Source organism: Platichthys flesus, chromosome 19 (genome assembly GCF_949316205.1).
Source record: "Platichthys flesus chromosome 19, fPlaFle2.1, whole genome shotgun sequence".
NCBI classification, from domain to species: Eukaryota; Metazoa; Chordata; class Actinopteri; order Pleuronectiformes; family Pleuronectidae; genus Platichthys; species Platichthys flesus.
In genome coordinates this window covers 7,919,179-7,947,147 of record NC_084963.1, presented here as the reverse complement: position 1 = coordinate 7,947,147, position 27,969 = coordinate 7,919,179, and the positions used below count along the sequence as shown (strand labels likewise).

General features: G+C 42.3%; 5 protein-coding genes across 9 annotated transcripts; 3 read left to right on the top strand and 2 right to left on the bottom strand.

Annotated features, from left to right (window-relative positions):
- Positions 1-114: 114 nt before the first annotated feature.
- On the top strand, positions 115-6,208 carry snx24 (sorting nexin 24). The gene is made up of 7 exons (XM_062412858.1): positions 115-328; positions 2,258-2,341; positions 3,112-3,216; positions 3,424-3,518; positions 3,617-3,646; positions 3,865-3,929; positions 4,057-6,208. The coding sequence occupies exons 1-7, from the start codon at positions 260-262 to the stop codon at positions 4,125-4,127; spliced, it is 519 nt and encodes a 172-aa protein (XP_062268842.1). The 5' UTR covers positions 115-259; the 3' UTR covers positions 4,128-6,208.
- ggcx (gamma-glutamyl carboxylase) lies at positions 6,209-12,195 on the bottom strand. 2 transcript variants are annotated; one of them, XM_062412856.1, is made up of 15 exons: positions 11,994-12,195; positions 11,588-11,791; positions 11,282-11,440; positions 10,421-10,586; positions 10,249-10,327; positions 10,050-10,156; positions 9,774-9,937; positions 9,382-9,683; positions 8,891-9,022; positions 8,373-8,524; positions 8,109-8,278; positions 7,860-7,990; positions 7,634-7,781; positions 7,242-7,446; positions 6,209-7,162 (listed from the first exon to the last, which is right to left on the bottom strand). In XM_062412856.1, the coding sequence occupies exons 1-15, from the start codon at positions 12,046-12,048 to the stop codon at positions 7,003-7,005; spliced, it is 2,334 nt and encodes a 777-aa protein (XP_062268840.1). In that variant the 5' UTR covers positions 12,049-12,195; the 3' UTR covers positions 6,209-7,002. The 2 variants fall into 2 exon arrangements, with proteins under 2 accessions (XP_062268840.1, XP_062268841.1); XM_062412857.1 differs by having other exon boundaries at positions 12,024-12,194.
- Positions 12,196-13,425: 1,230 nt separating this feature from the next.
- Positions 13,426-20,488, top strand: gmcl1 (germ cell-less, spermatogenesis associated). 3 transcript variants are annotated; one of them, XR_009924729.1, is made up of 16 exons: positions 13,426-13,858; positions 14,745-14,922; positions 15,036-15,159; positions 15,270-15,366; positions 15,448-15,545; positions 15,667-15,779; positions 15,876-15,941; positions 16,156-16,240; positions 16,329-16,419; positions 16,533-16,673; positions 17,006-17,075; positions 17,181-17,256; positions 17,336-17,481; positions 17,591-17,678; positions 17,777-17,973; positions 19,306-20,488. XR_009924729.1 is itself a non-coding variant. In XM_062412874.1 (15 exons), exons 2-15 carry the CDS (start codon positions 14,747-14,749, stop codon positions 17,915-17,917), a joined length of 1,512 nt encoding a protein of 503 aa, XP_062268858.1. In that variant the 5' UTR covers positions 13,426-13,858; positions 14,740-14,746; the 3' UTR covers positions 17,918-20,488. The 3 variants fall into 3 exon arrangements, 2 of the variants coding, with proteins under 2 accessions (XP_062268858.1, XP_062268857.1); XM_062412874.1 differs by having other exon boundaries at positions 14,740-14,922; positions 17,777-20,488; XM_062412873.1 differs by having other exon boundaries at positions 13,427-13,858; positions 17,777-20,488.
- A 350-nt stretch (positions 20,489-20,838) lies between these two features.
- On the bottom strand, positions 20,839-22,492 carry fam136a (family with sequence similarity 136 member A). The gene is made up of 3 exons (XM_062412875.1): positions 22,233-22,492; positions 21,982-22,122; positions 20,839-21,439 (listed from the first exon to the last, which is right to left on the bottom strand). Exons 1-3 carry the CDS (start codon positions 22,317-22,319, stop codon positions 21,251-21,253), a joined length of 417 nt encoding a protein of 138 aa, XP_062268859.1. The 5' UTR covers positions 22,320-22,492; the 3' UTR covers positions 20,839-21,250.
- A 737-nt stretch (positions 22,493-23,229) lies between these two features.
- On the top strand, positions 23,230-27,831 carry pcyox1 (prenylcysteine oxidase 1). Of its 2 annotated transcripts, none has more exons than XM_062413436.1 (7): positions 23,230-23,277; positions 23,634-23,778; positions 24,014-24,220; positions 24,309-24,483; positions 24,610-24,821; positions 24,916-25,068; positions 25,156-27,831. In XM_062413436.1, the coding sequence occupies exons 2-7, from the start codon at positions 23,658-23,660 to the stop codon at positions 25,821-25,823; spliced, it is 1,536 nt and encodes a 511-aa protein (XP_062269420.1). In that variant the 5' UTR covers positions 23,230-23,277; positions 23,634-23,657; the 3' UTR covers positions 25,824-27,831. The 2 variants fall into 2 exon arrangements, with proteins under 2 accessions (XP_062269420.1, XP_062269419.1); XM_062413435.1 differs by having other exon boundaries at positions 23,241-23,427.
- The last annotated feature ends 138 nt before the right edge of the window (positions 27,832-27,969 follow it).

Below are 27,969 nucleotides of genomic sequence, written 5' to 3'. Positions count from 1 at the left end.
AAACCGCAGTGTCAACACCCTGTCTGCAACTGTGTCCTCCTCCGCACCAGGGGGCAGCACTGTCACTTTCTCATCCTATTTAAATCCAGTGATTTTTATCGGGCTGTCAGAGAAACTGGAGAAGCCCACCAGCAACAGCAGCAGCGAGTGTGTGTGTGTGTGTTGGTGTGTGTCTGTATCCGTGTGTGTGTGTGAGAGAGAGAGTGTGTGACACAGGATTAAACATTATTCGGTAGATTAAACGCGTCTTCAAGTCGAGATGCATCCGGTCAACGTATCGATCCCGTCGTTTCGATCAGAAAACAACTCGATCGAGAGAGGATACACGGTGAGCTGCGATCATCACAATAAGCTCAGCGTGTGTCTGTGTCTGTCTGTCTGTCTGTCTGTTGTCTGTCTACGTGTATGTGGGTGTGTGTGTGTGTGATATAACAACAACATGTGTCTGGGGATTTAAAGCTTCAGATCATCTGAATTCGTCTTCTTAAACATGACACTGTTCAGATGTATTGGTCAAACATTCAAATACGAGAGATTCTTGACCGTGAAGTTGTGTTTACATTGTTTTCTATGAATCTAGATGAGAGGATTCCACTTGTCTGACATGAACACAACCTGCTTGAGGAACTTTGAAGGAGTCAGCTCGTATTAAAACAGAGGTTCACACTTTTTAAACACCTATCTAAAGAAAGGCTGTCGCACTGTTCATGATCATTGGAACAGGCTTTTCTTGCTGTGATCATTTCCTCCGTTACTAAAAGGTTCCCTATGGTTTTTAATAGTACGTGTTGGTGGCAGCAGTGCAGCAGTAGTGTATGTGAAGCTGCAGCAGTTTGATATGAGAACATTTCTGTGTTTTTACCTCCATCACTGCAGCTCATAACCTCATAACTTGTAAACTTCATAACATTTATTTCCACAAAATAAGAGCAGTTATCCTCTATTACTTTACTAGGGGAAATAAACTAAGATCCAACATGGAGGAAGGTTTCCAGTGTGTCAGTGTTTATATTGAATGACTGTGAAACTTCGAAAACTTCTCCTTTAGCTGTTAGTGAACCTTTTAATGTCACCGTATAGGTTTAAACCATTCATTTTAGAATGAGATTCTATAAAACTGTTAAAGACGCATAAAAAGTAGAAATCAGGTCAGTGTCATTTGCTTTAATGCTTTTAACACCCATTTCTGTCATCAACCAGTCCCAGTTTGTTATACTTCCACTCTTGAAACCTGCTGATACTGAGCACTGACTCCATCCCAGTGGCCTAATTTAGTTTTTTTAATTCGAGCCAGCTCTTTTCCCCTTCATAAGCTAACCAGCTGCTAGTCTTAGCTTCATATTTTCCATACAGACACGACAGTAACATCTATGATCATAAATACATTTCCTGTATGTCATTGTCTTCCTAAGAACAGATTCTATGGCCTACTGGAACTGACAATATGGTGTTTTTAAGGATAAAAAAGATTTGTCTGTGTATCAGATTTAGGCCCGACAAGAAAGAAAAGGACGAATAGTTGAACCGACTTATTTTTAGCATTTTATTTAGCGTGTGACCCTCAGAATTAGCATGGGACCCGCAGATTAGAAACCAGTGTTTTAGTGTGGCTCAGTTTGGGGAAAGAATTTCTATAATATAATATAAAAGCTCATAAAATACATAGATGATAAGAAGTAAACATTATGAACAAACAACATATTTTCATTATTTGTTCTCTTTTGGACATTTGTCACATCCCATTCGTGGTCATCTTATTGACGTGCTGTCATCTCATTTCCAGCTCTTGAGCCGTTTCCGGATTTGTCAATAACTATGACTGGTTGTCTGTCTCCGATGGCGCAGTCCTCTGAGTTTACCTTACCAGCACAGAGTTACATGAACATCACTGCCGTCATTTATGAGTCGATTTCCCTTTTTACACAACGCAGGCAAACACAGCGACGTGAGTGAAGTAGGAAACAACGTTTTCACGGAACAGTCCAGTAAAGCGAGGGAAGTGGGAGACGATCTGTTTCGGGATGGCAGCAGGAACTCGCACAGATCTTTCTTTTTTTTTTCCAATGCAGCAGCCAGATGCTTCCTCTCTGTAACTAGCTGACACCAACAGTAACTGACGGCTCCACAGTCAGCTGACAGTCAGTCACTCACACACTGGCTGTGTGGACAGGGAGGGACGCTTCTGGCTGGGGGAACTCAGGAGATAAATCCAACTGACGCTGAACGTAGCACTCACTCGTTTGCTTCTGTCTTTCAGGTCTTTAGAATTGACGTGCTGATGAACGGCAGACAACACTCTGTGGAGAAACGCTACAGCGAATTCCACGCTTTGCATAAACTGGTGAGATTTGGTCCAGCCATCGTGACGTGGTGCAGCGCTCCTTTTGTTCAGTAGTTCAAGTCTGTAGCCTTTAAATAGGGGAAAATACTAACAGGTCAAACCACTAGAAATGTTAAAGTTAATTTATAATATAAAATTTATCAAATGAAAATGTCCATTACTTGCAGATTCCATCATCTTCAATATGATGCTTTTTCTTATATTATTAACAACCTTGAAGATGAAACCTTTGGCTCTTTGAGTTTCCTCCTCAATGTTGGATATTTCAGAGACTAAACAATTGATTTAGTAGTAAAAATCTAAAACACATTCATTAATTAGTAGTTAAAACATTAATTCATCGAAGCACTAGTTATATAAATGACTGCACAATAAAATTCATCAACCAATAAATAGCAGAAGTGGTGGCGGTGGTTAACCATGTGAACCATTTAAATGAGTCGGTAGTTGTGCAGCTTCAGAGAGGAGTTCCTCTTCCTCTAACTGCTCAGTCGCCCGCGTGCCCACCTTTTCATGTGAGTGATTTTCAGAGTTTGACATATCACAGTAGAAAAAGGGCACAATGGTGGATAATAAGATGAATCACAGTGGAACGTCATTTCGCTGTTTGGGTTCTAGCATCATCAGTTTGACTTTTATCTATTAAATCTACTATTTGCAAAGCCTATTATGAAAAATTATTCAGTAACTACGTGCTGCTTCGTGGAGCCGCTAACATACTATCTGCTGTGTCATTTACATGTTTTTATGATGGTTTGCTATTCCTCCAGCTGAAGAAGAGCATCAAACCCCCTGAGATTCCTTCGAAACACGTTAGAAACTGGGTTCCCAAAGTGGTGGAGCAGAGGAGACATGGTCTGGAGCTCTACCTGCAGGTACAGTGATACCTTCACTCCGCCTGCTGGGACTGTTCCCGCACAGGAAGAACAAATAGTCATGCATGCAGTCTTTCCAAATACAAGTTATGTCTGAACCAGAGTAACTGTATAAACATCTTGTCGAAGAGTTCAAACCAACAAGGAACAGACGTGCAGTTATGCACCAAACGCTGCAATTTGCTTTTGTTTTCTCTCTTTTTTCAGACTATAATCATGGAAAATGAGGTTATTCCAAAGATATTCCTGGATTTCCTGAATATCCGCCACTATCCCTCAGTGCCAAAAACAGAGAGCTGTGGGTGAGTTGAAACTGTAGCTTTTCTGTAAAGTAAAGGACTGATTTGTTCCCAGGCTGCTGAAAGGCGGAACGTCTAAACCTTTATTATCCTTCTTTAAGGTCATTCGATACCGAATCAGAGGAATCAAGGTGAGTCACTTTGTTTTACTCTTTAATCAACTGAACTATTGTATGAGAGGTTCTCGTTTTGCACTTTGACCAGGTGCAAACCTCAGTCATTATTTGCTCTGCACATGGCCTTCAGCCTACATGACAGTGACGGCCTCTGTGTTTTCATACTGTTTATTTATACGCTGCATGAAACTGCTCACCAACTGGGTCACGTCCCATTTTCTGACTCTTTTCAGTAAACTGTCCCATCAGCCGGTCATGTTGTTTCTGAGAGACCCCTACCTGCTACCATCTGCACACGGTGAGATCAAGCTTAGTCTGTGCACTGTAAAACCATAAAATTGGTTCTTTAAAAACACAGTAATTCAAATTATCTTATCCTAAATTAACTACAAATCTAAAAGCGTTCTTTTCCTCTTCACTCTCAGATGCATTTGCGAACGTTGTGATCGAAGGTGTGATCCATGGAGTCTTCTACCCAGATCTCCAGCCGAGGTAGAGTCGCAGAGCCGAATCTGACGACGCATCCCCACAAACGGGTGCTCCACATTATCACACCATTTTCGGTGTGTATCATCGAGGACGAAACATGGGAAGGTGCACTGAGCCTCATCTGTATTTCCACAAGCATGTCACAAAAAATCCAGATGTTAAAAAGGGGCCTAACCTCTCAATAAATCACAGGCACCACATTTCAACACAGACAAATTATGTTATCCTAGTACTGACCTGTATTTCAATGAATTTGACTGATTCTTCCTAGAAAAACTGTTTAAGTTAACAATTTATTTCAGCTATAAAAATAAGTGTTAATCAGTAAGGCAGATTCGTTTGTCTATTTTGAGACTTAACAATCAAAATAACCAGGAAAAGCTTGCATAAGGTATAATCAAGAAGATTAGTAGAGGAAATGATTAAGACTAATACATTATAATTGATCATCTTTTTCTTAAGGAAGCAATGAGTTTAATAAAAATGTAGGATACAAATGGAAATATAACTCAAAGGTTGATTGAAGTAAGGGAGAATTGTTTTTTTTTTTAAGTTAAGTTACTAAGCTCCGTCTCTGGGGAACCAGACGAACTGAAGCTTTACCACAGACAGAGGAGTGTTTTTTTTTGTCCGGTCAGTTTAAAGCACCGGGCCGGAGAGTGGAGCTGGATCATGGCCTGCACACAGGGAGGTTCCCCATCATCTCTGCCAGTGATGTCACCTTTGGATCTGTTTTTAGCTGCCAAACGAGGCCATCCGAGGTCGTGCAGGGAGGCAGCAGTGTGGGAATGATTCAAGCTTTAGTCGGAGGCTGTGGCAGAGATCTGGGCGTCCTTTAAGTACCATCAGATTGCCTGTGTTGACAGAGCTGGTGGTGGTGAACTCTGTGGAGCTACTGGACGATGTTGCTCACTTTGATCTGGGGACCATCTCCAGGTTCAGGGCTCAGAGCCAGTCTCTGTGAAATGTATCAGAAGTATGTGGCACAACCTGCGAGCGAGGAACGACACGTTGAGCTCCAGACGGGCGTCTTTGGAGTTGCAGAAAGTGGATGTTGACAAAACACTAATTTGAGGATTAGGGTGGCGTCCATGTCTTTTTTACGCCTCCGCGCTTCCTTCGCTTGCTTATCTTTCTCCCGCTGTGGCTCTGCCCACGTATATGAAACACGAGGAAGAGAAGGAGTGAGATATGAGCCTTTAAGAACAGCCATTAAGAACTAATCACAGGGTTTGAACTGCTGCTGTACACCGCACACAACCTCTCTCCTAGTTGGACTATGAAGAACTGGACGGGCGCTCTGTGAGTTCATACCTATCTCGCCATGTTAAAGACAGTGTGGGGGGGGGGGGAATCGAGTCAGTAGTTTAGTAGAGTGGCAGAAAGATCAAAAATGGCGATGAAACATTTGGCAGATGTGAACATTTTCATGAAAACCAGCTTCAATTAGGGAAAAGTGTCCTGAAAACAGTTCCTAAAGGCCAGTGTCCAACACTAATACCAGTGATTTTGCATTGAATGTTGAATTTATACATAATATATATATAAGGTCAGTTTTTCGGTGTGGTGATAAGTCACCCGTTGTGTAAAGGGATTTGTGTGATTTAAAAACCAGTAGAAACTGTGCAATATGATCTAACAATACACTTGAGAGTTGATGTTGTTCCCTGTAAATGATGAACCTACAGATCATCTCCTGTTGTGTACACGCGTGTGGTGAAGCATTGTCGCATGTTGTCACTTCACAGACCGAGCACTTGTCCGACCAGCCTTCAGTGTTTTCTTATGTGACTGGACCTCCACTACAGCACAGTGATAGCTGCATATTTAACTGAAATGAATCTTGAACTATTAACCTCAACTAAACCGATCATGATTTTATGTTTTAAGCAGATCTAACAGTTTCCTAGACATCCATGTTGTGGACTGATATATGTATTTATATTGTGTAAAGTTTGCTCTGATTCTGTGAAAAGTATTATTAATGTGCCATAGTGACGACGCACAGTGAACACTGAGCTGTAGCACTTTAAAATGGGCGACATGTTAAAAAGACTGACATCAATAAAATTCATTATTTCCACAAAACACCATTTGTCAGCTGACTTTTTTTTTTATTGAAAATAAAATCAGGATAAGATTTTAATTATAAAAGGGAATAAAAAGGCGGCCAGCTTACATTAGTTTCAGTTTTTAATCACATTCTAGGGTGAAAGGTGCCGAGAAGTGGAACCTTTACATGTAGTGTGTAAAATAATTTGGCCTGAATTTTTTTAATTAGATCTGAAAGGTAAATTCGTACCAAGGAGCCGAACAACTGGATTCCTGTTCATATTTGTGTTCTTTAAAATCCGTTCATTTTTAAGTGTACAGCCATTCATCCTTCAGGTTCTCTTCATCTTCATTCCAAGCAAACGGCATAAGTGTAGTCATGAGATGATCTCCCTGCAGATCATGTAACGTAAGTCTGTAACCGACATTGTGTTTGGATTTTAAATAATTCAACAGACTGTCAAATATCTTTTTGGTCATATCATTCAGCCATTATGCATTCATGTAAAACAAAAAAAGAAAACGAAATGTAAACCTGCAAGGCAAAGCGGTGCACATCTGTCACCATGTATAGTGAACTGGTTTTATGGCAGCTTTAAAAAAAACTGGGTCCTAAGCAAAACTACAGATTCATAAACGAATGCTTTTTAAAAAAATAATGGAAACGATCTGGAATTCCAAATATTCCAGAAAATTTGAAAATCTTTTGAGTCCTGGGCAGCAGAGTCTCAAAACAGTAACAGTCCAGTAGTTATATCACACACATTTCCTAGGAATGTGTGATCACCTGCACGCAACCCATCAGAGGAGCCGTGGAGCCAGCGGCAGCTTTAAAGTTCTCCGTGACCAACTTCGTCCTTGAGTCGTTCGTCCTGGTTGGAGTCGGCCTGAGGTTCTTTCATGTTGGCGTAAGCCACTTCCCTCGTCAGCTGTTCCAGAGGAGGCAGGCCCACCGCCAGGTTCCTCATAGCAATGGCCGTCATCAAGAATCTTAAAGAGCAGAGGACCCAGTTAATGAGATGCAGTTCATTCAGGGAATCATTATGCGGTTGGACGTCGTCTCACTCACCCCCTTCGTATGGTGTAGTACTTTTTCACAGCAAAACGTTCCAGCCGCTCCAGCATGCCGGCTTCCCTGCGCTTCTTCACCTCCTTCATGCGACGCTGCCTTTTCAGGAACAGCCGCACGATCGGGTCGGTGGCGTTGACCTCCGCCATATCGAGGTCGTCTGCAGCGATAAGAGGCTGCAGCTCGGGAGGAATCGGCTCGGTTTCTGTGGAATGAAGATCCAGTGAGTATCTGATGATTTTAGAGCTCTTGAGCAAGTTGACAGACTTGAACGTGATCTTTTGGATTATTTTATAAAGTTTAAGTAGAAAAATAGAAACATTTTTAAGTGATCCTTATTTTTTATAAGACCGTCCCCCCCCATGGTTATGACTGCCTGCGAATGTTTTCACCTGTCCCGTTGCGGATACGCTCCTGCAGCTCAAACAGCTTGGTGAAGTTTTCCTGCAGCGCCGCCTCTGTAGTGTTGACGTAGACGTACATGTAGCAGGAAGGGTCTTCAGACACTGTGTGCACCTTATGATACGCTCCAGCAGGAACCTAAAGGCATTCACATGACTGTAAAACCTTTAAAGTTCTGTAATGTTATTGGCTATGATGGCGTTTGTGTGGATGTACCTTTGTCTGCTCGCCAGGCTGCAGAGTGACGTTCCTTTTCTCCTCCACCATCTCAACGTTCACCGTGCCCTGCAACACGTGGATGCTGGTGTTTCCCAGATCTTCACTCACAAAGTTTTCCAAGTGGAGACCTGCACGATAACGTAATGTCAGTGAGCACAAACAAGAATGAATACATGTACTCAAACCAAGCCAAAAGCCAAATTCCAATTTTCAGAACAGAAAAGAACAAGGAGGCAAGTTTCTGACCTGGGAAATCGGCTATGAAGACGATCTCAGTCTGATTGTCCAGACTGCCCTCGATCTCCTGGAACTTGGTCCTCCAGGGAGACAGATCCACCAGCAGAGGCATCAGCCACGGGTTTGGCTGGAAAGGAGACCAATCAGCCTTCACAATGTCCACACGGGGATCAAAGATCCTGAGAGAAGAGTCCAGAGCTGGTTGGTATCACACACACAAGTAGTTATTCCTCATTACTCATATTTTTCTCTCCAGCAGAAAAGCTCCTCTACCTTTGCTGGAAGCGTTCGTTGATGGACACCCAGATGTCAAAGTAGATTTCTGGATCAGAGATATTGTAGCGAGGCAGATTGTGCTTGAGGCAGGTGGCGTACTGCTTCAGCATGTCTCCATGGTCTTTCCACCGCCGGCTTTGTGTGAAAACCTGGAGAACACAGACAATGTGACCGTTACTGGGCCCGCTTCACAGAAGGTTGGTGGTTCAATCCCCGGCTCCTCAATCCTACATTCTGAGGTGAAGATTCTGAACTCCAAATTGCCCCTTTGCCGAGAGTGTATGAATGGTGTGCAATAGTAAAAGCACTGTTATATGGAAGTGCTGTGTGAACATGTGTGAATGGGTTAAAGTGACTTGTACTGTAAAGCACTTTAAGTGTTCGGCTGCTAAGTCATTACCAACTGATAATGTTTTTAGACGTTAATGACAGATTGATCTTGTCTAGAGAAGATGAATGAGTTAAAAGAGTCCTCTATAACATATTCTCGGCCAGTGTTGTCCCCTGAAACTTACCCCTGGGTTCAGATATCCAACATCTCCAGTCTTTGCATCTCTGTATGTGATCTTAACGTGCTGGTGACTGCGGGAGTGAACCATCATGTCCCACGAGTAGCCGTACAAGCCATTGGTCCAGTTGTTGTAACCCTGGAAGAATGAATGGTTCGAAAGATAAAGAAAGATATTGAGCAGTTTCACCTGTTTTTTAATAAAATCTGACCAAGATTTTAAAATAACTGATAACAATAACCAGTAAATGCTTTCCCTTTTCTACTGAGCACATCAGCTGAGCTGCTGTTTGCTGTAGACCAAAGACTATTTACTCTGATTGAGCAACTCTCAGTCTGGTGACTCACAGAGTGTTCAGGAGGCTTTAGCTGATAAGAAAGTTCGGTCCTTTTAGGCAGAAGGTAAGTTAGGCAATAGCTAGATGTTTTGTAATGCAATTCATGAAACAATAACAGGCTCCATTAGGCTAAAGACAACATCACAAGAGGCTGATATACCTTTGTGATGAAGTGGGAGTAAGGCAGGAACAACTGTTCAATGATGTAGATGATTGTAAAAATGGCTCCCAGCTTGTGCTTGAATCTCAGTTTGGAAGATTTGGCAACAGGTGGGGTCTCCTGGCGTTCAGCACTGGTGCTCTGGATCTCATGGTAAACACAGGAGGCGCTGGGCTGAGGGTCCGGCGAGGTGAGCGGCAACACCCCCCTGAGGAACGCCGGGAAGTGGGAGAAGAATCTTCTGGGCCAGTCGGCATAGCAGAAGAGAGGACTGGTGGCCAGCATGGTGAAGGGAAACATCCCTGAGGACGATGATACAAAACAATACGTTGAAAAAAGGCAGAATTTTAAATACTCAACATGTTTTGGCCGCAGTGAGGCCTCAGACTTACCGATGCTGAAGAGCTGAGAGTTCATACAGTGGAAGTAGGAGACAAAGATAATGGCATAAGGTCTTGTGGCGTCAAAGAACAACAGGTAGCCGGCAGTCAGATCCAGAAAGAGGCCGCCTCCGTGCACCACCAGCAGACTCACTAACTCCACAGGAAGAATCACTCTGGGGAGATAATGTTTGGTACAGCGAGATCAGAGTGGGTGCACTGAGCTTCCAACGTAAGACAATTAAAAGCTGAAGTAGACTTCAGACTGAGCTGCTTCATGAAACCTACTTGAACGGATCAAAAAGCCAGTGATGTGCCAGGTAGGACATGGAGTATCCCTCCACCCAATCAGCATCCAATTTCTTGATTCCAGCGATGAAGTAAACAAAGAATATCTTCAAAAAAAGAAAAAAAAACATTTAATGCCTGTACTGTTTTCATGAACAATTCAAGTTAAACATTTAGAAAAATGCACTGATGTACAAACCTGTGTCCTCAACAAAGTGTAATTCCACAGAGGCACGTGTCTGTTTCTTATAGAAGGTCTCAGCAATCCATCGAGCGACCTACAAATACACACAGGTTTTTAAACATCTCCCTCTGTTCGGATCACCAGACACGGGGACAGAAACGCAGCAACGCAACAGACGTCATCTCACCAGTATCTGTTGGCGTCCATGAGCGTGAGCTGAAACCCGATGAGGCCGTAGAGGTACGAGTGATTGTTCCAGGTGGTTTTGTCCAGGAAGAAGACGTACCAGTAGGTTGAGATGAACATCAGGCAGGAGAGACGGTAGAGACAGCCGAGCATGATGCCCAGGGCGCCTTCGTTTAGAAACATAGACACACAACTAGGGTTACTATACAAATAGCAACAGATATTTATATTGATTCATCGATTTTTACATAGTAATGCCTGTTAACTAGTCCATGAGGAGTCCCGGTGAGTTGGTGAAAACTGAAATATAAGGTCGTCTTTGTCTCCGATGGAAATCTGAATATCAGGAGGTTCAGAGAGGATTGTTTGTTTATTATAAAAATGTTTATTTATGTTTTATGGAGATACACTGAAAAGATTATCTAATAAATAATATTTGATGTTATGTTAAAGTACCAGTCACTAGGTTTTATTGGAAGTTGTAGTATGTCAGGAATGTGAGAAATCTGTCAAAAGTTTATGGATTTCTTCATCAGCATTGATTTACTTTGATTGTCATTTTGTTCCTTTTTCCCTGTTTTTCCTTCTTGCATAAACTACTCAATTTGTTGTCACAATCTTGCAGTACCATTGTTGCCTTGGGGGGGGAAATAAAAGTGGATAATTTCCCATCTGGAGTCTGCACTTTAATCCTCCCCATAGACAGCCGCCCCACAGAGACTGTCTCCTTTGAAACGACTGCATCAGCAAAAACTCCAAAGAGAAGGGGGGACAGCTTCCTTCACCACACCTCCGTAAACAAACTTTCAGACTGTTGGACTTGTGATTTGAAACAAGATGGAGGAGTGTGTGTGTGACCCACCGAGGAACATCACCACGTACACCAGGTACATCAAGTCCAGTGGGAGGGGTTGTAGAAAGTTGAAGAGGGGGAAGCGGCACACAGGGGCCCCGTCCAGGTATTTATAGTCCAGGTGACTGAGGCCACGTTCCTGAGTGATGTCGATGAGCATCAGCAAACCTGCATGAAAGACACATGACCATCATGTTAACACTTATTGTTTATTTGCAGACTGAAATAACAAGGCCTTGTTTTTATATATGCACATATATAATTGTATTAAAATTTTGGGAATATGGGCCATAATTTGATTTGATATGAACTCACCAAACAAGCAGCGGAAGATGCCGAGGGATGCTGGGTCAGTGGGTCGGCTCAGCAGGGTCACCAGGCTCTGCCAGGAGCTCAGGTCCTCCTTCTTGAACCCAAAGATCTGCTCCATCTTGCTTTTGGTGGGTGGTTTGGGGTCTTTTTGAGGAGCTGCCTCATTCTTTGCAGCCTGTTCCTCCCCATCACTGCTCACAAGAGCACCTGGAGTTTGAATAAGACAGTAAAAGGTCAAATAGTCAGCTGTTTTCTAAAGTCAATGTGATTTATGCAGAAGGGTCTGAAAACTGCAACATGCAGCCATGTTTGTACACCACACACTGCTACCATTTACTCAGCAGCTTCTCCAGGTTTGAATGCAGGTCTAACTGGTTATTATATTGACTGAACTACAACACAGACTCACACTGGATCTGTTCACAGACTCCAGCCTCACCTGCGGCTGCTTCTCTCGTCTCCATGCTGCCAAATGCTCCGGAACTCAGGACGCAGAGGGGCGATCTCTCTGCTCAGCCTTCCCGAGGTGGAGGTCTCCTGCCAGGTCTCGTAACAGTGAGACCCAGGTACGTGTCACTGTCACGCACACGCACGTACACGCATAAACACACTGGTCACTGCAGAGGAGGAGGAGGAAGAGGAGGAAGAGGAGGAGGAGGAAGATAGACTGGGAGGGATTGGAATGTTGTGAAAGAAGTGCTCGCGGTTTATTGGCTGGTTCCTACTATAGTCCCACCCACCACAGGGAGCACCTCATACGTCACATCCGGCTGCAGCTGTTTATAAATACTGAACCAAATAATAAGTATAATTCATCACACAGAGCCACCATCTGAGCTAACATGAAAGCAGCCATCCAGCTCTGAATCTCACTTTCATGTGGGTATTAGGAAGGAGCATTTCACTCTCAGGCTCAAGGCGCAAGTATTATCAGCATATGATTTAACTGAGAAGACTTTTTTTAATAATTATCATCAGTGCCTTTTAAAAACGTCAACACACCATACATTTTAAAATTCAAAGACAATATTTATAACATTCACCTACAACCTCCATATGATCACAATGTAGCCTTCAACAATCTTCCTACAATATGTTCTTTATCTGCTTATGTTCCTCTCAGCAAAGTTAGCAAGCTGCTCTCATGGTCCTGAATTTCATACAAAAGCGAGAGGCCCTCTATCTTTTATCAAGTGCATGACTGCCCCCTGCTGTTAACAGAGGAGGACTGCAGTTGCGTGAGCAGCTGAACATAGAACTAAAAGTAGAAGCATTCTTTAGCAATAAATATTGCTTTTGCTGTTCGTTCAGGGATTTAAGAATTTGTAGCAGAACCTAAGAAGGTGAAATTCAAAAGACACAGATATTCAATTTGAAATAATACCTGACTAGTCGGCAATGTCGCCGCCCTCCAACAAGGAGGTCCCGGGTTCAATTCCCACTCTTTCCCTTCTTCGTGTCGGCAATATACTGAACTCTTATAATAGGTAGGACCTAAATTATCTATTAATTTCTAAATTAATACACTATGCAAATTTAAATTAACTATAAAAGCAGAAAAGAACATTTAATAAAAAAAAAAATTTTAATTTGTGTAGTGTATTAATTTAGAAATTAATGGATAAATTAGGTCCTATAAGAGTTCAGTATATTGCCGACACGAATATTTAATTTAATTGTTTTTATATTTAATTTAATTTAATTCAATTTCGATATTATTAATTTTACTGTCCAAAATATCAAAAAATTCAAATTGTCCTAAGGGATGTTTGAGGTGTGATGAAGGAACATAAGATTTGTTTTGAATTAACAAAATGCTATCGCAAGATTTAAACTGGTGGCATAAACTGCATTGATAATTCCCTACCGCTGGGAGGCAGAGCAGCCCTTGACGTAGACACGCTACTCACAACCATATCTCGAGAAGAAGAAGAACAACAAAAGCACAGACAGGCAGCCACACATCATCTGTTCTCTCTGTGTTTACTTCACCTCCGACTCAGAAACATGTGACTGAACCGAGGAGGGGTTTCCGTGTGGAGGAGCTGATCGTCAGGAGAAACACTGCTCCTCTTCTCTGACGTCTTCCTCTGGGGAGGCTAAGCTAGCTCTGCGCTTAGCTCTGAGGCTAGCTCTGGGGCTAACTGAGGTTAGCTCCTCCTCAGCTGGCTCGTCGGTGTCTGACAGGCGGTGCGACCGGGGGATCATCAGCTGGTGTTTACCGTTGAATTAACCTGGTTCCTCTGCCTCCGTCTGCACGGAGCTGATCGCCAGGTGGGTTCTGTGTTGGTGTGACACTCTGTCCATGTGTTTGGAAGAGCCTGAAGGATGGAGCTCATACATCAGACTCTTGTTATTGTCAAGGGAAGCTAATCAAAGTCCATTTTGTTTTGTTTTTCATTCCCCAAACTCGCACAGTCAGGTAAATACAACTGTCGAGTCTCGTGTGAGCACATGTGACGTGTCTTTCACTCAAGAAGACAGATGATACAACAAAAACAAGTTCTGATCCTTCGACTTCTTTTCTTCAGTATTCTACTACACAGTGTTATTATTGAAAAGGAGTTATTTAGTGGTGGCAAAGCCTTTAATAACTCAAGTAAATATTTACGTTTAGAACATATCTAAAGAACAATATGCTGCCTTGTACATCTCTAAATTTCACAAGACAGTGAAATAAGTCAATATAAGTAAATCTCCACATTTTAATGCAGTGTTAAGAAAGAACAACACGCTGAAATGATTTATCAATAAGTCCATTCATAAATGACATTCACGAAATACCAAAAGTTTCTTTATTAAAGATGGATATTTTTTCTTCTTCTAAATTAAGGTTGTGTGTTTAAACTCTTCTTTATGAGCACAGAAGAACAAACAATAGATTTTTATTTAGTTCTTTATTATGCTGCAACAATTATTGATATGTTTTACTTTTGTTTTATCAATAAATCAATCAACAAGAATCAGGAATTAAATCCATTGTCAGTGGGGGCAACAGAAATCTCCAACACAAGCTATTGCAATCCTCCAAAAGCCAAAGTCCCTGACACTCTCTTGATATTGATTCCATATTGATAAACACAGACATATTGTCACGTGATGATGATACAATGCAGCTGAGCTGTTGTTTTGTTTGTTTCGTGTCTTGTGGAAAGGGTAGAGATGGGAAGTCTGGGCAGCAGGTTCCAGTCGCCCTCTCGGGGACCAGAGGAGGCTGTAGAGGGCTCAAGCACCAGCCGCAAGCGCAGCTGTGAGTGCAAGAAGAGGAAAAGAAATGCCCCGTGTGACTGTGACAGTGAACAAGAGGAGGATGATGCCATACTGGATACACCTCGCAGGCAAGTCCAATGATCAGCTCGGTGTGAAATGTCTTTCACAATCATGGTTTTGTCTCACTGTCTCTTCTGTCTCTCCTCTGTTGTTTGTTGGGTTTTTTTCTGAACTTGAGCAGAAAGAAACTTAAATGCACATCGAGGTACATTTATCAAACCCTGTTCCTGAACGGGGAAAACAGCGACATCCGCATCTGTGCTCTGGGGCAGGAGTGGAACTTGCACAAAGTCTACCTGTGTCAGGTAAAATATAATGACACGAAACACCTGAGAGAGTGTCAGGGATGTTTTCATTCTTGTGAGTCATCCTTTTCTTTTTGTACTAGCTCTTTGTCTTTCTTGTTTTTTTGCAGTCTGGATATTTTTCCAGTATGTTCAGCGGCTCTTGGAAGGAGTCAAACATGATGGAAATCGGCTTGGAGATCCCGGACCAGAACATCGACACAGAAGGTAAGAGCACATAAGTCACAGAGAGTAAACAGTCAAACATCTCTATTGTTTACTGATAGCTGTACTGTTGCATGCCTGTAGCTCTACAGGTCGTGTTTGGATCCCTGTACAGGGACGATGTTCTGATCAAGCCCAGCAGAGTCGTCAGTATTCTTGCTGCTGCTTGCATGCTACAACTGGTCAGTGAATTGAAAGAAATCAGTTATTGTCGCAAATGCAAAGTCACAGTTTTGCTTTTCCATAAATGGAGTCATATGAAATGAATCTTAATCAAATCTCATGGTTTGTTGTTGTCCCCAGGACGGTCTGATCCAGCAGTGTGGAGAGACCATGAAGGAAAACATCAGTGCAAAGACTGTGTGTGGCTACTATGCTTGTGCCAGTATCTACGGCTTGGATTCCGTCATGAAAAAGTCAGATTTGATTTCATCTAATGATAGTCAGATTAATAATTAATAGGTGTGTTTTTCAATTTCATGATATATTTGTTTTTATATCTCTTGCTGTAGGTGTCTTGAGTGGCTTCTGAACAACCTGATGACCCACCAAAATGTGGAGCTGATGAAAGAACTTGGGTTTGTGTCCTCAGCTCACGATTCTTTAACTTTTACATCCTTGTTTAGTCTCTAACCTTTCTTAAATGATATAATTGTGACTGTTCTGATTTGGTTTCTCCTCTAAATTATATCAAAATAAAATGTCATGGGTTGAGTAATAATATTTCAAACCACAGTCCAAAAATCTTTGTCTACGACGATAATAACATTTGTGTCTGCTCTGTGATTTCAGAGCTGAGGTGATGGATCAGCTCATTCAGTCCTCAGATCTGTTTGTAATGCAGGTGGAAATGGATGTTTACACTGCTCTGAAAAAGGTACGAGGAAATGTTATATACTTTTCACTCAACGTATTTTTATTTCATTTTGTTAGAACCGTGTTTTAATCATTTTCTCTCTCTGAAGTGGATGTTTCTGCAACTCAATCCATCGTGGGACGGTCCCATCAAGCAGCTTCTGGCTGATGCTGATGCCTGGTTATGCAAGCGCAGGACTGGTACTTTAAAACCTCCATCTTATGAAATATTACTCTATTTAAAATCTTCTTTTTGCTGTTAACGAACCACACCCTGATGTTTGTCTCTGTTTTCATTTAACCTTGTTCTACAGACCTGTGTGAGAGAGAGCCCTTCTTGAACACAGACGACGGTGCACCTTTTTGTTCGGTGTTCAAATACGTTCGTCTCCAGTACATCATCAACGATCTGGCATCTGCACGAATCCTGGAGAGAGATAATATCTTGCCTCCTGGTAAGATTTGGTTCTTTCTGACATTGCTTTCTTTAGATCTTTAATTTCATTACATGGTTTAAAAGCAGTGAAGCAATTTTGAATACAGCGAAATATTTTATTTAAGTTTTTTAATGGTTACATTTAGTTTTCATGGACTCTCTTGTTACTCATGCCAATATTCTGTTTCCATGTTTGATTTAGTTGTCTCAATCAGCAGCATTAAGAATTATACAAATTGACATGTAACTACTAGATATAAAGACTAGATATAAAGCAACAGCAGTAAACACTTTAAACTATATTTTTGTAGAGGCACTGACATTTTTTTCTTGTCATATTTTATATTGTAGATTGGCTAACATCGGTTTACAAAAACCAGTGGTTTGCAATGCTCCGGACAGAGTTCGACAACGACAACGGGTGAGTGCCTAATACTGAGTGTTATCATAACATGACCCCAGTAACTGTAGGCATATAGAATATTGTGTTAAAGTTGTGATGATAGCAGAATCCATCTGTCTCTAGTCCCCAGGAAGCCAATAGAGAGGAGTTTGAGCTGAGCAGTATGAGGTGTGGAAGGAAGCTGACCAAAGATGGAGATGTGAGTCTTCTCACTGTCAGACTAACAGAAGCTCCTTTACAGTCACAGGTTTACTGAGATGTTATTTCCTTTTCCTCAGTACTGCTGGCGGTGGACAGGTTTTAACTTTGGCTTTGACTTGTTGGTGACCTACACGAACCGCTTCATAGTCTTCAAAAGAAATACCCTGAGTCAGCCATGTGGGGGGGCTGTGAGCCTGCAACTTCGGAGGCATTTGGCATACAGGTCAGCTGTGCAGTCAAACTTCAAACAGTCTCTGAATCCAAATCCTTTCAAAACTGATTTCAAACTAAAATGTCCAACGATTTATACAATATAATTTCTATGTGTGCAGGTTGCGTCTCGCCTCCTTTGACAGCCGAGGAAAGCTGGTCTGCAGTCGCTCGACGGGTTACCAGCTCCTCACCCTGGAGAAAGACCAGGTCAGTGAATACACGGCTGCCAATGTACATGGCTCAGCTGTCACAGCATTATGTTGAGGGCATTCTTAAAATTCCCCTGTTCCCTTCGATCCCTTTAGGAATATGTGGTGATGAACCTGGACAGCCGCTTGTTATCATTCCCCCTCTATGTATGCTGCAACTTCCTGTATACGTCGCCATACCTGGACAACCGTCTAGAGTCCTCAGAGCAAGACAGCACTGCTCGCTGTGTGTCGTGATGCCACCCCTCCCACTGCCACTCTTCCCGGTGAAGCCGAGACACTGACAAAAGCTTGTATGTACAATCCACCACCATCTTCCGACACCAACACCGTTTTCTACATGGGACATATCGTCTGCATGCTCTGTACCTCAGTGAGGTGTGATTGGAAAATGTGTTGTGTCTATGTATTTTGTGTTTTTTGGCACATTCTGAGTTTACTGTGTGACAGAGACACATCACAGTGGCCAGGAAGGGATCAGGCCACGCTCCGCCTTCAGGGCAGCTTCACTTCTCCTCGAATGTTTTTCACGAACTGTCTGAATTTAGATGTCAGGCCTTTCATCAGAAAGGAAAACCTCCATTTATCATGAGAGGCTTTTGGACTTCAGGTTGTTTAGATCTGGTGTTTGTGAAGACCCTGGAAGAGTCTCACCTCACAGTATTATTGAAACCAGTGTGGAATAGTTTTTTTATCGATAATTGTGGGGAAATTATCAGTCTCGGATATATGAACATCACCAGAGGCTGAGAATGATCATTAATAAAAGCCTCATCACGCTGCAGAGCAAACCTCAGACTTAGGGACTTGCATGAGGTCAACTGGAATTCAGGTCCACTAATGGGAAATACAAAATGTCCTAATGTAAACACACGGGGAAAGAAACACAACAGGTTGTCATAAATTGTCCCTCGCTCAGAGGTCAATACCTCAGAAAACCTGATAACTGCATCAGTAAGGTCAATATGAGCTTTAAAAATGTATAATTGATTTAGAAGAGCAGTTGCTGCAATCACTTATACGGGAATTTTTCAGTTTATGGTTCCTCTGACCGTATGTACATTTAACTCGGGGTGTGCACAGAGGTGTGGTCCACTTATGGGTGTGTTGGCAGCTCCACCAGCACTGTTTTGAGGTGGGTCGACACGTTGTACAATTCTTTTCCTAATTTGATTATTGTATTGACCTGAATTTTTTTGGCTCAGTGCAGCAAGACAACATCCGTCAGACCTGCAGCCCCACACATTGCTGACCTCTATTTAAGCACCTTTGCTAATAGATTAACGTTTCACACCAGCAGCTGATGACGAAAAACCGATATCCAACTCCTTTATGCGGAAGAAGCACAGGATCAGCCTGTTTCAACTTGTTAACTCTACTGTTTTCATTTGTTAAGGTCTGGTATTCACATCCCTCCAGAGAGATCCAATCACAAGTGGTCACAGGATTGAGACACATCCAGGTCACATTCTAATGTCAGATGTGGACAGACAAACCCAGAGATGTCCACTTGTGATTGGATCTCTCTGGACGGATCTACCCGATGTGAGCCCGCTGCTAGTCTTAATGTGGGTTTGTCTGCTAATGTTATTATTCTTCACCAACAACAACAACTTCTGTTCAAGCTCTTTCAGGTCAGAAAGTTCACTACCTCCTCAGTAAAGTGGAGGAAGTGGCATCGCTGACCTCTTAAGGAGCTGTCTTTACAGTTAAGCTTCTGAGAGTCCAGATTTCAATAATCTTTCATCGTGAGACAAGAGGCTTCCGGAGTCTTCATGGATCGTTGTCACAGTTTACAGTTAGAACACCAGCTCCCTGATGTCCTGCTGCTTAGTTATTCACTTCAGACGTTCTGCAGTATCAAACCTCTGCAGGGCTCAGCTCTTCACTTCATGGGATAAACTCTGTATCGTCTTGTACAGGAACGTGTGAGCAGACTTTTTCGGCAGCTGCCCTCACCACACTAAGAATCTGTGCAGTTAAGTTGTTAATAAAATGACTAACTTCACTGTTGGCGATTTTGGAAAGCTTTTACCTCATGTTGCTTTGAGAACAAATACATGTGGGGATTTTTCAGACCTGTAAATTATGTACAGCCAATACATTTTCATGTAACTCACCTGTATAGCTCCAACTGTCGTCAGGTTAAATTGTTTTTATTTGGCATTTATTTATTTTTTACTTCATTTGTATGGCCTTTTTTTTTTCAAAGTAAAACATGTACACAATATCGATCTTCCAATAAAACTGCCCGTTGACATGGGCTGTGGTGCTATCACGTCTTTTTATAGAGTTTAGTTTGCATTTATGATTTTGTTTTAGCTGATGAACTTGACCTTTCTCATCAGCAACAAAAGTTAATTCTCTTAATTTTAAAGTTTAGATTTGATGATTAGCAATCAAATCTGTTTTCCTGTCAGTTATGCAAGAAGCCCAAAGATATATTTATTTATTTTTTTTTAGTTTTTGATAAGAACCGATAAAAGAATTTGATTAGACTCTGTTTTACAGCACCCTCCCGTCAGCTAGGCTCAAAGATCAGTGTGTAGGTGGCACCAATGTGGTTTTTAGTTGGCTCCTCTCAAGAAGTCAGAGCTCCTGTCATTTCCTTCACTAAATGTTACATTAAACAGTTCCTGGTTGCTAAAGAATTTATAACTTTCTATGTGGTATTCCAGAGGACTGTTGTTATCTAAGACTTGAGCCTCTGACGTCTCTCCCTTATTAATCTGGGGTCTATAATATCAATTTTCTATCACGTTACCTGTTCTTTTTAACTGGTAATAAAACTATGCCATCATTCCCTCATTACTGAAGTGTAGAATTTAATTTCTATCATCTGCTGACTCTCACTGACAGGCTTGATGTATTATGTTGTGTGCTGCTGATGTCCTGTTCAATTCAGCTGACACCCTGCATCACTTAATGTGAAGTAAAACCTTTTTCTAAATGAACATTGGCAGTGGTTTGGATTTGTATTAACTCGACAGGTAGTGCTCTCAGCTTCCTCCTGCAGTTGCCTCAGTCCAGCCTTTCATGTGATATCATTTCTCACTTTGAACATGTTATTAAAATACACAAAACAAACATAAAACTGGTGTTAATCATTGCTAGAGCTGGTGTTGTTGCTATGGAAGTAATGCAATCATAAAACAGGGACATCTACAGAACTTTTAATGAACACATCTCACCAGAGGAGATGAAACAATCACAGAACATGTCACAGTAAAACAAAATCAAACAGAATGAGCAGAGGATGAGGAGGCTCATGGTCGTAACTTCAGAGGTTAAATATGGCTGTTAAACAATTCTTAAAAGAACACAATTCAAGCATCTGCGAGCTGAATTCTTGATATCTGTGATATCACACACATTTATCACAGGATTTATTTCACCTTCAAGTTCTAACATGACCAGTCTCCAGGGGGGCTTCTGTTGTTATACCCCAGAGAGCACAATTATAAACCTCTGCTTTAAATCTGCACATGACCAAAACTCAGACAACTCGAACTGGCTGGGACGACAGTGTGTGTGTCTCCAGGATGTGACCTCCGCCATCCTTCCCCCTCATCACTGCTCTAAAGAGTCCAGATTCTCTTTGATTCTTCGGGTCATGCTGGGGATCAGGCTAAGATGGTCGTCCACACAACTGCCCACGCAGCGGTCCATCAGGGATCGAACCGCCGTGTCCTTGGCGCCGGAGTCGAACAGATCTTTGGCCTTATCGTTACAGTGCATCGTGCATCTGGTCAGTCGATCCTGAGGAGGGGGGGGGGGGGGGGCGCGGCAAAGACCAGATAAAACATGGTTTAGAATGAGTTTAAACTGCTAGTGAGCCAGTTTAAGAGGCTAAAACAAATTATTATTCAATCCATAACCTGACATGACATGATAGAAAATGATTTCTCCAAGTAAGGCCTGTATATTTATTTATTTTTATAAATGCATAATGAAAAAGGACGAGGTGATGATATGAATTTTATGTGGGAGTTTTACATTTGTATAGTTTAGAAAAAAAACCTTATTGTTGCGTTGGTTTCTTTCCTTTTCTCTCTTGGTCTCCTAGAAAACACACCCCCTCATTTTTCTCTATGACTACAATATGTAAGAATAATAAATAAAGAAAGGTTTCAAAACCAATCATATGAATTGTTGCTGCCATCATTAATAACATCTTTACGTCTATAGTTACTAGTGTTTTCATTATAACAACTAGTCAGAGACTGTTCCTGGTCTCTCTCACTTGTGACCTGGCCGTGCAGTGTTTTGTCTCAAAGGGGGGGGGGGAAGAGACTTCTCACCTGGAACTTCTCCAGCTCTGAGGTGACCAGACCCTGAGCTCTGGCCAGCGGCGTGTGACACTTGTCGATGCACTGATGCACCTGGGACATGGAGTCGGTGGGGCGGTCACAGCAGTCTGCGCTGCACAGGAACATGCGACCCTGCAGGGGGGAGGGAGAGAGGGAGGTGACAGGTGAGGGACACGGAGGACACACTCACACACCCAAAAAACACACAATCACACACTTCTTCATGCTTGAGATACACCGACCTGCATTTTCCGGATGTTGTCTCTCTCCAGGCTTTGCACCATCTCCTCCACCACATTCTGCACGCGTGTCTGATGCCCCTCCGCCATGTTTGCTCGTCCTGCTTCAGGGAAACGTCAGCTCTTGCAGCATCGACACCAAACTACCGAGATCTACCCGCCGGAAGCCGTCAACACTCCACGTTACTGTCTGATCATAACTAAGGTCACCTCCATTCAAGCATGCTTCAAGATGAGAGATGATTGCGTCATTTCCGCTTTACTTCCGCAACCGGTTTTAAGGAGGAAATAGACTTTTTCCGGTTTGGTTAGTCGGGCTTCAAAATAAGTCCCAGGAGATCTTGATTTAAAATTCAGACCCTGTAAAATGGAAACACCATAGTCTTAAATTAATCAAAACTGGCCAAAGTATGAACAGTAAATTGTTGCTAAAATATTTAAGTTAAAGGAGTCTTTAAATAGTACCAGACTGTTAATGTTAATAATTAGGGCCCGAGCACCTACAGTGGTTTTTCAGGGCCTAGACTTGTTCAAATTCCGACCAAAGCTTGTGAGGGAAATTCAAACCCTCTAAAAGTAACTGTATTCTGGAATAATTTGAAATGGGCGTGGCAAAATTGCTCAACACTGCCACCTACGGAAAAGCTCCTCAGATGGCTTTCGCCGATCCTCACGAAAATGAGGACAGTTGTGTATCATAACCAGATGTACAAATGAAAAAGGCAACAGGAAGTCGACCATTTTGGATTGAGTGGTCAATTTGGCGTGATAATTAAATTGTTGTAACATTAGTCCCGTTAGTGCTAAAACGTAGCCCTAGTGATATGTTATCATTATAAGGACAATAAATCTGGGGCATATTTTGTGACTTTTAATGGTAAACTGCAATCTGAGGATAACGAGTGTTCAAGAAATTATTCAATTATAATATCAAATGGATTTTGATGCTTTTATTGTGAAATGTACACTTCATTGTAGCAGGAAGTGTGTCTCAATATTTGTGGCTGTTCACGGTCCTCCGGCATGAATCAAGCTTGAAACCAGTTCAGTGAGTTAATTCTTCTTCTGCTCTGTTCGTCCGGACTTTAATAAAAGAGAGGAATAGTTTTTATTGAGCTTTAAACTTTAACTCATCAGTCGCTGTGAAGAGACGTGTGTGAATTTCACTTCTGGATCAACCACAGTCACTTTGAAAATAGTGAGTTCACTCTGTGTCATTGAAGGTTTGGATTTGATTTAAAGTTAAAAACCAGTAACAAGACGTGATCACTGCTGGAAATGATCTCTTCGATAGTGTAATATTTCCCCTTGTTATTCGCTGCTCGAGCCTGAACTCCTGTGACCTTTGACCGAGACTGATGGGAACTAATCAGCTGAACTTGTGTTTGTTTCCCTCCCGCACAGATGTTCCTCGGTGCAGAGCTCTAGATGTTTACTATGAGTCCTCACACCTTGACACTGACAGCTCTGTGCTTCCTGTGGCTCTGTCCCAGCTGTGGCCGGAGTTCAGCTTCAGCCCCAGATCTGCAGGAGCAGCCCAAAAAGATAGGTGAGGTTCAACCCAGAAACTAACACTTAAATTATTCAAGTAATAAACTCATAATTTATATCAATTTACGAGCTGGGAAAATGTTTCAGGTTTCAGGTTTTTCAAAATATCAGAGTTATTTTCAAGGTAAACTGAAACAATCTGTGGCTCCATGGTCTTTAGCTGCCATTTTATTGTAAGTGGACATCTTGGAGCACGTTTTCTGAAACTGTTGTCGTTGCCTTCTTCCATACAGCTGTGGTCGGAGCGGGCATCGGTGGCACTGCAGCAGCGTTTTACCTGAGGCAGGAGTTCGGAGCCGCGGTGAAGATCGATGTGTTTGAATCCGGGGATGTCGGTGGCCCGCTGTCGACAGTGAGGATCTGGGATCACGAGTACGAGACGGGAGGTTTAATGATCCATCCTTTAAACCTACACATGAAGCACTTTGTTGAAAAATTAGGTAATGTCATCATACACCAAGTCGAAAATGAAAACTCTCATCAGAATGTAGTCCATCATATTTCACTGTGTTTCCTGTATTATTTCAGGTATCCCTCCAAGGAAAGAGGTCTCGTCTAAAATGGCGATCTTTGACGGGAAGGAGCTGACGTTTGAAGAGAGCGACTGGTTCATAATTAATTTCCTCCGCATGCTCTGGCGATACGGCTTCAACATGCTTCGGATGCAGATGTGGGTGGAGAGTATATTGGACAAATTTATGAGGTGAGAAATTGACACAGCACTTAAATCAGGTTCTTCCGGAGGGACATCCATGAATATCGCCTCAGATGTTCTCTTCCTTGTTTTGTTCCATGTCCTCATTGATCGTGGAAACCCTGTCCTCCTCAGGATCTACCAGTACCAGCAGTATGGCTACTCATTCTCCAGCGTGGAGAAACTCCTGCACGCCATGGGCGGCGACAGTTTTCTCACCCTGATGAATCAGACGCTGGAGGAAACCATGAGGAGTGAAGGATTCTCACAGATCTTCCTCAATGATGTCGTTGCACCCATGACTCGTGTCAACTATGGTCAAAGTGTCCGCATCCACGGGTTTGCGGGTATGTTTTAGAGTTTGTGTTGATTTATCACATTTATAAAAATAGTTGTAATAGTTGTAAATAAGAGTTTGAACTTGTGCGTCTCGTCTTCCAGGGGCCTCGTCGTTAGCAGGAGCAGATTCGGGTCAGTGGGCCGTGGAAGGAGGCAACAAGAAAGTTTGCTCAGGACTGTTGTACAACAGTAAAAGTGTTCTCATCCCGGCCAGAGTGACGTCCATCTCAGTCAAAGTTCGACCTTCCAAGTCAGGTAACGACCTCATTTGTCCATACAGATCACATTTTCTCTTGTTGATGGATCTGTAACGTGTGTGTTTTGCCTCTCGTGTATTTTCAGGCCCCACAAACAGTTACTATGAGGTCAGTTATGTCGGGGAGTCAGGCTCCGCCCACTCTCTGTATGACATCGTGGTGATAGCAACGCCGCTTCACCAGGGAAAGTCTGACATCACCTTCTCTGGCTTCTCTCCTCCAATCCCGTCTCACTACCCTGGGCGCTACCACCAGACGGTTTCCACTCTGGTCCACGGTCTGCTTAACATGTCCTACCTCGGCACCACGGGGCCGCCGTCTGGCTTCACCGTGTCTGACGTCCTCACCACTGACTCAAAGGGCTCGCTCATCCACCGCCTGACCTCCCTCGACCCCGTGCACATCCCTGCTGGCTACAAACGCCCCCCCGCCAGCCAGGCCAAAGTGTGGAGGGTGTCCTCGCTACAGCCGCTGTCTCAGGAGCACCTGCAGAACATGTTCCTCTCATGGGATTCGGTGTCCGAGACCCGGATGGCTTATCCTGCGTACCGCCCAGCGCATCGGAGGACCCCTCCCTTCATCCTGCACAACCGGCTGTACTACCTCAGTGCTGTGGAGTGGGCGGCGAGCACCATGGAGATGAGCGCCATCTCCGGCAGGAACGCGGCCCTGCTGGCACACCACCGCTGGCACAGCCAGGTCGACAAAATCGACCAGGAGGACCTGCACACCCGACTTAGAGGGGAACTCTGAGACGGGACCACTACTTGAGATGAGAACAGAAAGCAATAGAGTAGAGGATGTAGAGATGCTCAAGGGCATGTCTGCTGCACTGTAATCACTCCAGTCAGGGTGAATCCCAACGCTCCTTCAGGTGTCAGTGGTGCTCTGGCCTCCTTAAACTTAGATCCTGATTTGTTAAAACTTAATTTCTAGAAAGTAAAGTACTGTTGCTGAGATTTACAACAACAATACTCGATTTAAGGAGTAGTCAGTCAAAAAAAAACAGGTAAAATACATTGTTTATGTTAACATTTGTTAATATTCAATGGTTTCAGCTGTAGACGGTTAATTAAAATGGACAACGCGTCTCCACTCCCTTCCATTAACCGGAAATGAAGCAAAAATATCCCTGATATGAACACACTCAACCAATCGTGATTAATACTCAGCTCTCAGTCAATTCGTCCTATTTGAATTAAAACCAGACTTACCAGAAACCTAAGCACAGGGACAAACATCAGTGTGATAAGAACATTTTGGGATTCAGTCATGTTTTCGTCTTTTATGTTTGGTCTGTAGAAAGAGAAAACTGTTGTTTACACTAATTAGACAGTTTTTCTCTCTTTCTGTTATGGACCAATCAATTGATCAAGAAAATATTCTTCACATGAATAAATAATATATTAATAGTTTTATATAATTATATAATTGTCAGGTGACATTGCTACAAGGCAACAAACCGGGAAGTGATCAGAAAAGTTTTTAACAATTGAATCTTTAACAATTGAAACGGTTGTTTTGTGTAAATCAATAAGTGAGTTGATAATAATCCTTAGTCCGCAGGCAAACTGCTTCAAATAGGATGGTTTAGTTTAAACCTGAACCATACTGTAACATGACCTTATGTTAAGAGTTCTAACATTTCTTTTCCTATCTGAAATCATCTTTATTGATGACTCTCCATTCAAAGCAGTGAACTTAGTGCAATGCTACTTTAACGACGTTGTAATAAAGGGGAATCGTCTGTTAATAGCTCTAATCAGCAGCCACATCCTCACTGTCAGGGTTGAGACCTGAAGGCATCACCAGCACCAGGAGCTCACGTCACAGTAAAAGGTGGAACTACGTTTGTACTGTGCTGAAATGAGTAATCACTGTGAACTACACTGCACTGCGTTCCTCAGTCTGTATATGAGTGTCTTGAACAAATTTGTCGATTTTTTTTAAATACAGTTTTTCATGTATTTTCCTTTTGTTATAAACACGGCAAAGCTAACATCACACAAACCAACAGCTGACTAACATGATGCTGTCCCTTTATTGATGGATTCAGAGGATTTCCTGAGTCCGCAGCACACTACTGTAAAAGTTGTTATAGTTCAGGCAGCTGCCAGCGAGAGAGGTTTACTACTAAGATGTTTTCTCTGCAAACTGGATGATGTTGAAATTTATCTATTTTCTTAAATTCCTATCTATTGGAGACAGCCTAATCGCACAGACCACTTCAACCTTACTGTGGTGCCTTAAATTCATTAAAGCAATCGGCTCGTGTTTCTTAAAAAAGTCGCCTCTGATTTTAGAAATAATTGTCCAAACTGCCGTCAGAGTTTAAAACTGAGGCCGATGCCTTTTTGTATTTTTGCTGTAATGAATGGAAACGTGTTCTGTACCTGAGATTTGAATGATGTCACTTAAAAAAACTACCTATGTGTTGTTGAGCTTCTTCGGAAAGGCCGCTACTGTTTTCTGATTCTTTCTTAAGGACTTTTCAACGGGTATTTTTCTAGATGTTTTTTAAAGAAGCTCTTGGGTGTTTATGTGTCATGCTATTGCAAGATTATTAATCGTGCACTTTATTTGAACCTGAAATCTTCAGAGCCATCTGCAAATGCCAAATAAAACCCAAATTCTGCTGCACAAATAAAATTATACTTTATAATTTTGAATGAATCTAATTTCAAACATTAATTGAAACCTCCCTGATCCTACTGTATGCTTTTAAAAGTGTTTACAATCACAATAAAGGGATGAGACCTCCTCTTATTTGTTCTCTTTATTTGTTATTCTGCCTCATGACAGATTTTTCACACCCATCCCTTTGTTTGTAGGTTTGTATATTTGTAAGCAAGAAAACACAAATACTACTGTACAGAGTATCACTAAACTAAGTTAAAGG

Bases quoted from the DNA above. Each gene is read 5' to 3' on its own strand.
- snx24 (XM_062412858.1), top strand. From the start codon at position 260: ATGCATCCGGTCAACGTATCGATCCCGTCGTTTCGATCAGAAAACAAC. The intron at 2,342-3,111 runs GTGAGATTTGGT...CTATTCCTCCAG, and splicing joins TCCACGCTTTGCATAAACTG to CTGAAGAAGAGCATCAAACC. The intron at 3,930-4,056 runs GTGAGATCAAGC...CTTCACTCTCAG, and splicing joins CCTGCTACCATCTGCACACG to ATGCATTTGCGAACGTTGTG.
- ggcx (XM_062412856.1), bottom strand. From the start codon at position 12,048: ATGGAGACGAGAGAAGCAGCCGCAGGTGAGGCTGGAGTCTGTGAACAG. The intron at 9,684-9,773 runs GTAAGTCTGAGG...CATCGTCCTCAG, and splicing joins CTCTCAGCTCTTCAGCATCG to GGATGTTTCCCTTCACCATG. The intron at 7,991-8,108 runs GTCAGAAACTTG...GTTATCGTGCAG, and splicing joins CTTCATAGCCGATTTCCCAG to GTCTCCACTTGGAAAACTTT.
- gmcl1 (XM_062412874.1), top strand. From the start codon at position 14,747: ATGGGAAGTCTGGGCAGCAGGTTCCAGTCGCCCTCTCGGGGACCAGAG. The intron at 15,942-16,155 runs GTTTGTGTCCTC...CTGTGATTTCAG, and splicing joins GAGCTGATGAAAGAACTTGG to AGCTGAGGTGATGGATCAGC. The intron at 17,076-17,180 runs GTGAGTGCCTAA...ATCTGTCTCTAG, and splicing joins GAGTTCGACAACGACAACGG to TCCCCAGGAAGCCAATAGAG.
- fam136a (XM_062412875.1), bottom strand. From the start codon at position 22,319: ATGGCGGAGGGGCATCAGACACGCGTGCAGAATGTGGTGGAGGAGATG. The intron at 22,123-22,232 runs GTCGGTGTATCT...TCCCCCCTGCAG, and splicing joins ACAACATCCGGAAAATGCAG to GGTCGCATGTTCCTGTGCAG. The intron at 21,440-21,981 runs GTGAGAAGTCTC...CCCCCTCCTCAG, and splicing joins CAGAGCTGGAGAAGTTCCAG to GATCGACTGACCAGATGCAC.
- pcyox1 (XM_062413436.1), top strand. From the start codon at position 23,658: ATGTTTACTATGAGTCCTCACACCTTGACACTGACAGCTCTGTGCTTC. The intron at 24,221-24,308 runs GTAATGTCATCA...GTATTATTTCAG, and splicing joins GCACTTTGTTGAAAAATTAG to GTATCCCTCCAAGGAAAGAG. The intron at 25,069-25,155 runs GTAACGACCTCA...GTGTATTTTCAG, and splicing joins AGTTCGACCTTCCAAGTCAG to GCCCCACAAACAGTTACTAT.